This window comes from Apus apus, chromosome 2 (genome assembly GCF_020740795.1).
Source record: "Apus apus isolate bApuApu2 chromosome 2, bApuApu2.pri.cur, whole genome shotgun sequence".
NCBI lineage: Eukaryota > Metazoa > Chordata > Aves > Apodiformes > Apodidae > Apus > Apus apus.
In genome coordinates, this window is record NC_067283.1 from 93,847,494 (window position 1) to 93,859,667 (window position 12,174).

Genomic DNA, 12,174 nt, shown 5'->3' on the forward strand with positions numbered 1-12,174 from the left:
ACTGCTCAGCCTGGACAAGAGAAGGCTGAGGGGATCTTATCAATGTATGTAGATACCTGATGGGAGGAAACAAAGAGGATGGAGCCAGTAGTGCTCAGTGACAGGACAAGAGGGCACAAATGAAAATAGTTCCAACTAAACGCAAGATAACTTTTTCACACTGAGGGTGGTCAGACACTGGAATAAGTAGCCTTAGAGGTGTTATGGTTCCCATCTATGGACATACTCAAAACCAGGCTGGACAGAGCTGGGTGACCTGTTCTAGCTGACCGTGCTTCAACAGGAGCGTTGGACTAGAGGAACTCGATGGGGTTAGTTCCAGCTTCAGTGATTGTGATTCTTAGAAAATTTATCCTCTTGAAAAAAACAGAACTTTTGTTTCACCATCAATATATCTCTTCATTATTATTCTTGTTTCTAGGGCATAATGAGATTTCCAATATGGGGAGATTTTTTTTTATGTATTAGGTTGTTACACTTATATATGATCCAGAAGTCCAACTTTTCCTGTTAAATGCTTGCCAGAAAGACTGATGGTATTGCAATGCTGATTGGGGTGTTCACCCCAGAATTCGTGGTTGGGTTTGGTTTTTTTTCCCATAGAGTTTGTGGACAGAAAAGTAGGGGCACCTCTTCCGTAGCTTTCTTTCCTGTTAGAGAAAGTTAAGGTATTTTTTCCACTCACCTTGCATCTGTTCTTAATTGTCTCTGGGATGCACTGAGTTCCAAATCTCTTTGTAAAAACAAAGAGAAGAGATGAGTAGTAACGCAACCCATTCCTTTTATGAATCACAGGATTCCATTCATTTTTCACTTGGCTGGTTTTGATTTCAGGTGAAATCATAGATGTGGTGACACATAAACAAAACTATGCTGAAGTTACCACTTTAAAAAATAAAAGGTGTTAGACTTCCAGATTATTGTTTTCTCTGTGATTAAATATCTAATACAGTGCTGTGTTCATTAAGCTTGGGAGGTTTTTCTCTTTCCCTTGTTGAGTACCATTCTACAACCTCAAACATGTTGACCCATACTCTATTTCTTGTTAAATTTGTAAAGAAAACATTCTGGGGACTGTAGCCCATAATTACTTTGGGATGTGGAAGCTGCACGGCTTTTAAAAAAAACAAACAAAAAACCAAAACGAAAAAAACCAAACCACCTCCTGTCTTGGGAAAAATCTTTTAGTTCAAGATTTGCCCAAAAGTTCACAGAAATACTTTTTGTAGAGCAAATAGTTTCTACTCGGTATTAGGCAAGCTATTATCTTCTCAGAAGAAAATAAAGCAAACACCAACAAAACACAGAGCTGCAGCTGCTGGGGAGAGGAAAACTGCCAGCAAATCATGTGGCTCTTTTAGGATGTCTTGAAAGACAGTGTGATACGATGGCTCTGTGTGGGTTGAGTTTGAGGGAGGTAGGTTTGGAGATCACTTTATTCCAGGTGGAAATAGTTAAAGGTGTGACAGAGTTTCTGACTCAGTTTCATAATCAATATATTTTTAGCTGTGACAGAAAATGATTGCATTTGAATAAAGAAGTGCTACAAGAAATATTTTGGTGGAGCTGAGTAGAGCAGCACAACTTTTCAATGCTGAATCTGTTGTGCTTTCCCTTGCTAGCCAAGGAAGTTTATGGTGATGCTGTAATGTTAAGAAAGATAGTTGTAGTAATGTGAAGTACCTAGTAAGTGAGAACAGCCCTCGATTGGGTGCAGTGCAGGCAGCAATCAGGCCTCTGTTTTGAGAATTCTTCATTTAAGAGAGTTCCCATTGTGTAGTTGTAATTCAAAGTTTCCTCATAACAGAAAAATATTTTATTGTTGATGAAAATAAGTAAGGAACTGATGCAGTTACGATTTCCTTTGAAGAAATGAAACTGGTGATCAGATTCTTATTAGTCCATCCATCTTCCTCTTTCTTCCTTTCTGTCACTAGTTTTGTCTAAACCATTGGCTAGTTTTTGGCTCTCTGCTAAAATAATAAAGTTGCAAATACTAGTTGCCCATAAGTTCTATGAAAATAAGCAGGTGGAAGAGCAAAAGCTTAAGATGGGCACAAGGCAGTTTATAACTCATTTTCTGCATCCTGCCTGGAAGCATCCAGCTGGGCAGCCTGCACGTGCCTCACTCTGGACCAGGGAATTTAATGTATAACATATGCATGCTATAGATAAAGAAGAAGAAAAGGTGTGCCTCTGGAGAAAGAGCAGGTTGTGTAAAGGAGAATAACTTCAGGCATTTTCAAATGGCTGTTTGGACTTTTGGAATGTTAATATAGATCCTGCCCTGGGTAGCGCATGGCTGACCATAATGGGTGAAAAGCCCAAACAAATGCACTTCTGATACAAATTAATGCTTCTAAGTGGTTTATAACAAAAACTGTTTTCAGATTGATACTGTTTGTAACTTTTTTTTTGCCTATAGAGTGGTAATTGGTGTGGAAATCTGAAGCCATGTTACTTTTCTTGTGGAAGCTTTTAGGTAGTGGTGATTTTCACTTTAGGAGCAATGCTTAGGAAGTGTCCCTCTAAATGCTATTTTGCGTAGCTGTAAAGATTGATCTTCATATTTTGTCTACAAGATGGGTTAAGTGTGGAAACAGTGATTCCTTTTCTGAAGCAATCTCTACTTAAAATTACTTCTTTCTTATTAAAGCCAGTTATTTAAAATCGTACCCCGTAGCTGCAATAGCTGAGGCTCCAAAATGAATGGTTGCAGCCTTAGGGAAGAGGTTTCAGTCTTTGCTGATTTTAACTGCCTATAGTGTGTGTTGGTAATATTGTTCACTCCCCTGTAATTTAATTGCTCTGCCAGTATTGAATGAAGTAGCGCCAACAGAAATGAACGGTTTAACAAGGTAACCATGTATACATGATAATTTCTGTTGTAATATTTGATGTCTGTGACACTTTGAACGTTTTGGAGAGAGGAAAGCAAATGATAATTTGAAGGTTCTGCTTGAAGTTAAGATTCTGGAGTTACATTGAGCCCATTGCTGGCTTTAAGAAATAAAATACTCAAACGTTTGAAACATTAAAGAGTGATCGCTAGGGAAGGTCAGCTGCTTTTAAAACCGGTCTTGAATTCAAAAACTATGGGATGCATGCAATATACTAATGTGTGTCAGAAATGGAGAAGGCTTATATGTGAAACAGACTTGGGACATGCTATGAAAACAAATCAATAAAGATAGCAAGTCAGTGCACGGAATTATAAGTCCTGCAAGGATGTTTGTCATGAGAAGTAAAAGGTGGTGGTACAGTGCTGAAGCTTAACTTCAAGCAGAGATTAACACTTTAAAGCGAAACTAAACTTCTAAAACGTAGATTTTGAGTTCTTATAGGATTTCAACTTGTTGTCTTAATTATTGAGATTTACAGGTTAGAGTTGCACTGGTAAGAAAAAGCAGCTGAGTGTAAATAGTAACCCTTCTGAGCTAGAAATATGCCATAATTTTTACACTCTTCAAGGATAAAAAAATTCTGTATGTGCCCATTAGTATTTTGAAAAACTACTGCTAATTTTAATGCATAGAAATTAAAATACTTTTTTCTTGAAAAGTAATGTGAATTCCAAAGAAATAAGAGATGTTATCTAAACAGATGTTAATGCCTCCTAAAATGAGTAAAGCTCTTCTTCAAAGGTCTCTTCCATAATTTCCTTCAGGCTTAACACTTGACCCCCACAATAGACAAAAAGCGAAAACCAACCCCCCAGAAACTCACCAAATGAGCCAAATAAAACTCAAATGCCAAAACACGGGCTTCCAAAACCCCTAACTTAATCTTTAGGCCAGTGCTCAGTATCAGCATCCGTACTTCCAGTGTATCTTGTGACATATGACCCCTGGGAGCTCACATGCTACTGCACATAACTCATGGGAATTAACATCTCCACAATTACTGAGCATTGCGCTATATAACATCCTGGTTTGTGATATCAAAACTAAAGTTGCTGAAGAAGGCAGGGTTTTTTGGGACAAGACCTAGCTTCCTCAGTACATGGTTTCCCTGCTTTCAAGTCCTTTTGTTTGGGGAAGGGGCAGGTAGGGGAATTTGGAGACTTGTACTTCAGATGTTCCTTTAACTGCCCTGCATGTAGTCAGACAAGGAGGGAGGCATCCATGAGGAGGAGGAGCTGGCCATGGTGCCGTTTTATATCTGTGAGGAAGCTGCAGAGCTTTGAAAGAAGGGCTTCTTATGGCCCCAAGAGGATGAAACGGAAGCTCTTTGGGTAGCAAAGGTATTTCATAGTATTATTTCTTTGAATGTTGTTAGCAAGATGGTTCTGAGAACAGAACCAAACCTGCACTGTTTATCAGATAGTTTTATCTACTTGTTGATAGCACATCAGCTGTTTAGATTGGATATGAGGAAGAATTTCTGTACTGCAAGAGTGGTCAAGCACTGGAACAGCCTGCCCAGGGAGGTGGTTGAGTCAGCATCCTTGGAGGTATTCAAGAAACATGTAGATGTGACACTTCAGGGCATGCTCTAGTGGCCAAGGTTGTGGGGGTTTTTGTGGTGTTTTTTGGTGGGGTTTGTGTGGTTGGTTGTGTTTGTCCTGGTTGTTATTTCTTTTGGGGCTAATGGTTGGACTCAGTGATCTCAGAAGTCCTTTCCAACCATGACAATCCTGTGGTTCTCTTTATCCTAAAACCTGGTTTTGCTGACTTCAGACATGCCCATTACTAAGTGAGACAGTAGAACTGGCTCTACTCCATAGTCCTCTGCTTCCCAGCACCAAGTCTCACTGGTACCCAGATTTAAATACACAATCAAATTGTTGCACAGGAGGTAAGCAGTGGTGATTGCTACTCATGTATTTGTGTCCAGTGGCAAATTAAGATAACTTTGCTTGGTTTAGTTTACTGTTAATACAGGTTTAACATCAGGCTGCCTGCCACAATCCAGGTGTCTGCAAACAGGCAAGCACCACAGTTCAGAGGTGCAAGATGAGTTTGTATGCTGCAGTTACCCTGGTTTGGAGCCTTCAATTGGACATGAACTGTGTTTCATAATCCTTCTGAGTCTTTGGAAATATGTATTCTATCAAGATGTGGGACACAATATGTGTTCTTAAGCATTTGTAATTCTTAAATAAGTTTCTGTATTCCTGTTTTGCTACCCTGAATGTAAAATCGGCCCTGTAGTGTTTTTCTTTCCCCTCCTATTGCCCACCTATCTAATAATCTCCTGCAGACTCTGTTTCATGTTTTTTTGCTTTTTCTTTTTTTTTTTTTTCACCTAGACCTTGTTTTGTTGTGATTGTGTGGGGGTTTTTGTGTTGTTTTTGTTTTTTTCCTTTTCTTTTATCTGGAGTCACTGAATCAGGAATACCTGTGAGCTTAGCCAAGGCAGATGGAACAAAGATCTCTTGTTGTACGCAGCTTTCTCAACAACTCAGGGCACTGTTAATATTGCCCTGTCAAATCCATTTATTTCAGAAAGAGAAGCAGTACCTGTCAAGGGAGCCTACTGCCTGATAAGCTAGGGTGCTTCGGGGGAAGCTGGCCAAGCTTCAGATGACAGGCTTCATTGCCTGCCCCATCACCTGAAAACTTCTCGTTTTCTGCGCTCTGCAGTGACATGTTACACTGGGCACAGTCCTGCCCAAAACAGTCATTTCACAAGGGCTTGGGAACTGACTGCAGAACAGCCAGTTAATTTTAGTTACCCATGTTTGAGGTGGATGTTGATGTGAATTGAAAAATGTATTCTAAAGTTCACGTAAGGTTATAGTGTCTGGTGTGTGCTAACTGTCTTTTTTAAGAAAATCACTTTTCTTGGAGTCTGCACTGTCTTTTGCCTGACTTGGTGGAGTGGCCCACTAAAATACTTGATCTTTCCTCATCTGGCTTGGTTACTCTCCACTCATGTTTGTGTGTGCCTTCGGAGGAGGGTGTTTTTCTTTGAAAAAGAGTAATTTGCTGCATGATTGAGCTTGAAGTAATATGCAGATTTTCCCTGCAGAGTTACAGATAAAATATTTCTCTTGAGGCTTTTTGAATTAAGATTTTACCGTGTTATAGAAAGCATTGAGTGATTTAGGGAGTGGGAGCAGTTAAATAATGAATAAAACATGATTCTCAGTTGATAATTTGTGCATGTGTCTGTTGCTATGAGGGCTCAGATTGAGACTGGGCATCCTTGGGTCATCCCAACTCTACGTTTTGGAGTTGAGAATATCTTACAGATAAGCAATAAGAGTTTGGCCAGGAGGATGGAGCCAGACTCTTTTCAGTAGTTCCCAGTAACAGGATGAGGGGCAACAGGCACAAGATGGAACACAGGAAGTTCCATTTAAATATGAGGAAAAACTTCTTTACTGTGAGGGTTACAGAGCACTGGGACAGGCTGCCCAGAGAGGTTGTGGAGTCCCCTTCTCTGGAGGTATTCAAAATCTGCCTGGATGCAGTCCTATGTGATGTCCTTTAGCAAGGGTGTTGGAATAGATGGTATCTAGAGGTTCCTTCCAACTCTGATCATTCTATAATACTAAACTGATGGGTGAAAAGAAAGCCTGTTTCAGATTGGATTAAAGAGTCAGTTAGGTTGGCTGTCAGCAGCAAAAATGCCTTTAACTCATTCAGTTCAATACTCAGTGGTGTCAGGAGTGCTCCTGGGCTGCCCTCCCAGCCCTCCTACCCCCCTCCATTTTAGCTGGCTACTGTTGGAGTATGTCTTCAGTATGGCAGGCATGGAGGCCCATGTAGTAACAATTTCCTGAAGCACTAGTAGGGAACCTGCTGTTATAGTTGTGTGGCTCATGAGTATGATGAGTGGTTGGGCTTGTCTGATCAGTAGGATTTGGTTTGAAAAACTGCCAGTGGATTATGGAGCCTGTAGTATTTGCTGCATAGTGCTAAGACATAATCCCTGTATTTAAGAGAATGCTTTTCTTTGGCTTAGTTTATTTAAGTGGATATTCAAACAAAATTGAAAAGGGAAAAACCCCAAACCCTCTAAACCTAAATCACACCTGTCATAAAATACTTGTCTCAAAAAGAAACAAACCTCACCCCTACGATCAGAAGTGCTCATTCTCTGTCCATTCACTTCAGCAGTACTCTGAAACAAAACTGCTCTGGCTTTGGTCCAAAACCAATTATGAATGCACCAAAAATGTGATAAATGCTAATCAAATGTAAAGTAATGAATCAGCTGTAACATTTCATTATGTAAATTAAACATCATGCAAAGCCTTGCCTAAGGAAAATAAATTGTCAGGAAAAATACTAATTTTCATGTGATAATCAAGTTTGCTTTGCTTTTCATTACCATGTCTAATAATGTTTCAGTTTCACTTTTTTGTAACAGGCATTTGCTATGAAAGCCATTTCAAGCAGGATTTAATTTGTGGAATTGAAAAAGATTGCCATTCCCATTTGTAGGAAAATAGAATTCGGTGTAGGGAATGGTTGTGCTATTTTGAGGGTCAGAAAGATTGAGAAACTTAACTTGTCAGTGCACTTTCGCACAGCCTTTCTAAGCAAGCTTGCTTCTCTTCAGTTGTATGATGACTGTTTTCCTTGCCAATTCTGGAAGAGCCTGAGTGTCTGTGAGTTGTGCCTGCTGTGAAATGCTCCTACAACTTGCCATCTCAGGGAGAACCTCAGTGGACTGTTAGGCCTATTCTAGGGACGTAGTCCTAAGGGTGAAATATTAATAATGGCTTTATTAATAATGAAGCCTTAGTTTGCTGAGTGGGCTTGGTGGATTTGCCTTCAAGGTCTTCAATTTGTTGACTTCTTGTGGGTGTGTTATTGAATTCATTACAGGGGATCTCTCTAGGATACTGTGTCTACTGTTGTGTGCTCCCAAGCATATGGCATACCCCATTTGTAAACTTCCTGAGCTCTGTCTTGTGAGCAACTAATGTCTTCTGCATTTCCCCTTCCAAAGACATCCTTCCAGATTTCTCTCTCATCTGCTCTCTCAGCCAGCTATGATCGTCATTATCTTTCATTGCTGTTTGGTTATACTTGTTTTCCTGCAGCGGTTTTCACCTCTTTGTTGTATTATTAAGTGACAATAATACCCCTTTTCATGTATAGTTTTGCCAGCTTGGGTGGGTTAAGTTCATTCTGTTGACACCTGTATGACAGGATCTTAATTCTTTGTGCAGTTTTTCTATGGCCACTCAGTTTGGGTTTACCTTTCTTGAACAAGAGCTACCTGTTTTGCACAGGATGTCGGAAATGGTCTAAGAAGGATCTTACAGAGTAGTATTGAGCAAATAATGATCAGTACTCGGATCTCTTCTGTTGTGATTATTTTTCCATCCTAAGTGGCCATTGCCCAGTTCATGGTGGTACCACAACCACTTTATGGTCAGTAATTGCACACAGAATTTCCTCCTCACTTCCAGAAATTAACACTGCTGCTTCAGACAGAAGCTTTTATGAATATCCCAGAGCATGACCCACTGCTTTTGTTTCACTGAATTTCTTCTGTACCTGTTACTTGTCAAACCCATGTGATCTTTTCTATAGGTTAGTCCAGTCCTCCTGTCTCAGTAGGGTTTCTCAACTGTGAGCTGTCAGCCGACAGACTTCATCAATGTAGCTCTACCTTTTATCTTAAGTGTTACTCATTAAAATACTAGGTCAGGTTGGCATCAGAGTTTGTCTTTGACGTGACAATCCCCAGGAGTAAGCTCTGTCTCAGCTTGACTTTATTCCTTGACACTGATAATACACAGATGTTTGAGTGTGCTTTTTGGCAATACTCCAGAGTACTTAATATTTTATCACTTTCAAATTGCAGTGTAGAGAACCATTACCATACCTAGGATAGAGTGCAGTTTTCGTAATAACATTTAATTAAGTAAATGTATCAAAGGTAAGGGTAATGGTCCTCCTAGTCAAACAAAATACTTGCATAGTTACACCAGCCTAACAGTATCATCTTCTATCAAGCAGATGTGTTAAGGATCTCCTGAATTTGGCCAGCTTAGGCAGAGCTCTTAGGCAGAGCTAAAAGCATGTGTGGCATGTAATTTTGAAGAAAGTCAAGCACACTTCTGTATCACCACAAATGATACTGCGTGGCCATTTCTGATTAGACCACTACTGGCATCCACATTATTTAGAATTGAGTTTTCATACTGCAGGACCTTGAGCTAGGAGTTCTTTTCTTAACCTTTTTTTCTTAACTTTTCCTTTTCTTGGAGTCTCTCTGCAGCTGAAAATGTTGTGGACTATTATTTTTGACACAATATATGTGAAGCTTTCTGTTTTTTCATTATCTCTTGTTATGGTGTCTTGGCCTGCCCTGATTCAAGTTAAATCTCAAAAAGAAGAAACTAGCACAGAATTTAATCCCTTAGATCATTCCATGAAAAGTTTTCTGTAGTTCTTTCTTCAGTCAGCAAGGTATCTGGGAGGAATGGTTTCAGCTTAGTTGAGATACTTGTAAAACTTGGCAGCTTCTGTTCTTCCTTCCCTCAAATGTCTGACCTTGCTGTTCTCTTTCTGATTCCCTTAAGCACAAATGAAAATTTTAATTCCTTGTGTATTGGTTCTTCCACCTTCCACATCCCTAGCCAGATGTCAAGATTGCCGAGGGTCTAATAACACACTCATGCTGCATATGTTGCTTTCTGGAGGCTTCAGTTGACACTCTTGTGGGATAAGTGGTGATTGTAAACAGAGGGAGGTCATCCAGGCTCTTTGACTAGTTTGTGAATTATGCAAATTATTGGAATGGATGGGAAGGAAAAGAAGGACAGAGAGGGCCATTTGCTGAGCACTGTAGTACAGCTTCCTAGCAGACCTACTAGAGCTTTGGTGTCTTTGTCCTATTCTGAAGCCATATAGCATTTCATAGAGTCTGGGTCAAATTTTTTTGTTCTTAGCTCCCTCCCCCAACCTGGTCATTCTTATCAATATGTGTTTTACTAAACAATGTAGATCTGAGTCTTCATTTAATATTTTTTAAATTTATTTTTTTTAAAAAAACCCTCTTTCCATCATGTCTCTGAGCAGCTAATACAATTTGCTAGTGCTGATTATATAAGCACCAAAAAATGCTTACAATCCATAAAGCAGGATTTTCCATTGTAGTATTAACCTTTTGTATTGTCTTAGAATATGATGTGTTTAGCAGTGTAGAGACAGATAAGATGGAAATGGATCTTTGCTACTTTCTTCTTTGTTATATTTTTTGGGTCCTATTTTACTGTGATTCCTCTCTTTCATGCTTGATAAGGTTATTTGTGAAGTTTTCTGAAATTCTTCAGCTCCAAGGAACAGCATGTAAAGACTTCAGGTGTGGTGCTGTAGCTGGGTGGAGTATTTTTTGCCCTCTATCACATAGGTAAAATGAAGAAAACCATGATCAAAAAAACTAATGGTGATGGTGAAGTGTCATCTCTTTAAACACCAAACAATTTATGTTGATAATGTTCCTCTTACGAGCTGTCAAGAACCAGTGCTTTGACGTGTCCCGTTAGGTACTTTGAATTTTGGTCTGTCCGCAACATATGCCTCCACAGAGAAGGATTGCTGGCTGCATTTAGAGTACTTAAATATAACTTTGTTTTATTAAAACAGATGATCTGTCACAGCTTGTCCACTATCCCTTCGCAAAGTCAGTGTTTTGACATTCTCCAGACTGGCATCTGTAAATACCTGGTAAGTACCACTTCGTCGTCTAGGTTAACTTCCTTGCCATAAACTTTGTTATAGTTGCATTAACCCTCATATTCATTTATTCCATATATTTTATGTATAATTTCAGCATTTGCAAAAGTTTTTAGCAAGATTAGCAAAATGTTAAAAAGTATCCAATAACTGTTGGTGTCCAAACTCACATGTATTTATTTTTTTTTGCTATCACTTGTGAATAGTTCAGCTTGTTTTCAAGCCAGGACAACCATAAATGAAAGGCTTCTTGTTCTGATTTAAGAGCTTGGTTTTCAAAAGTGACTAGCAGCTTTAGATGAGTTTTACTGTCTGTGTTCTGTCTAATCCTGAACACTCCCTGAGCTGAGGATGGGGATAGTGAAGCCAGAACTGGGTAACAGAATTGTGAGAGACAGAACTGGGAGTTACCTGTGATGCTGCACACTGAGGGGTGACCTGTCTGTCCTCCTGCTGAGATGGTTCTGCCATCTAACAGGTATCTGCAGTTCCCTGGATGGAGTCCTACTGACAATTTACTAGACCAAAGCTTCTATATGGAGTGTCTTACCTGTTCCTGTAGTCTGGATTTTTGGCAGTGGGTGCTGACTTAAATCTCAACTGTTAAATCAGCTTCTGTGTTCTACTACACTGTCCCTTTGAGAGTATAGAGTTCATACAGTTCAGGAGATTCTTATAGTTGATTAGACTGCTGCCCAAGATCTCTGACAGGCTGATGACACCTAGCAGGGAAGAAGGGCACCGTGTAGGCAACATCCTGTATGGGAACTTACTTGGGCAGTCTCATCTACTGGATTTGTATAAATTGAAATGTCTGTGTTTACATCGTCCTTCTCACTGGCTGACCAGCACGTTTCATCAGCAGTGTTGGCTAGTTGGATCTTCAGGATGCTTCTTTATATGCAGATGTCTAGCTCACTGTCATAATTTCCTATTTGTCACTGATCAGGAGCAGAATTGGTGTTATTATTTAGTGCCTCAGTGTCCTGTAGCATTCAGCAGGGACTCAGTGGCTCTGTCATGCAGGAACCCCATCCTTCTGCCTCTGCAACTGGCTGGTGCAGGCTCAGCTTGGGACAGTGACCTGCACTCCTGGCCTTGCAATACACCTGGTGCCTTATATTGGAAATATTTAAATGTTCGAACCCATAATTGATCTTCATGTTTTACATCTCATGAGCAATCATAGCAATGAAATACGTTCCACATGGCTGTAGCTTGTACTTTATTGATCTTTTCCGAAGCATTTCTCAAAGAAACAGCTGACCTTGTTAACTGAACCAACTGCCTCTCAGCTTAAAACAATGTACTTGCTGGTGAGGCAAATTAGGCTACTCTAAAACTCCTTGAATTAGTTTTTAGTAAGATAAATGGTGCCACTTTGCAAATGCATGCATTTTTTTTAATAGCTTTACAGGACAAAAAACTAGGGCGTTTACACAATAACACTTCAAAATTCAAATTGCTTTCTAATTCACTGCCTCTACCCCAAAATATTTTTTTTTCTAAATTATTTGTCATGCTGATA

At 39.7% G+C, this 12,174-nt stretch overlaps 1 protein-coding gene across 4 annotated transcripts in view; it reads left to right on the forward strand.

Annotated features, from left to right (window-relative positions):
* The window catches only part of TEX10 (testis expressed 10), a 58,061-nt gene that overhangs the window by 42,445 nt on the left and 3,442 nt on the right, over nucleotides 1-12,174 (forward strand). For all 4 annotated transcript variants that reach the window (XM_051609365.1, XM_051609364.1, XM_051609366.1 and 1 more), the window contains one exon: nucleotides 10,557-10,637. In XM_051609365.1, the coding sequence (XP_051465325.1) occupies nucleotides 10,557-10,637 (81 nt within the window). The remainder of the gene's footprint in view (nucleotides 1-10,556; nucleotides 10,638-12,174) is intronic.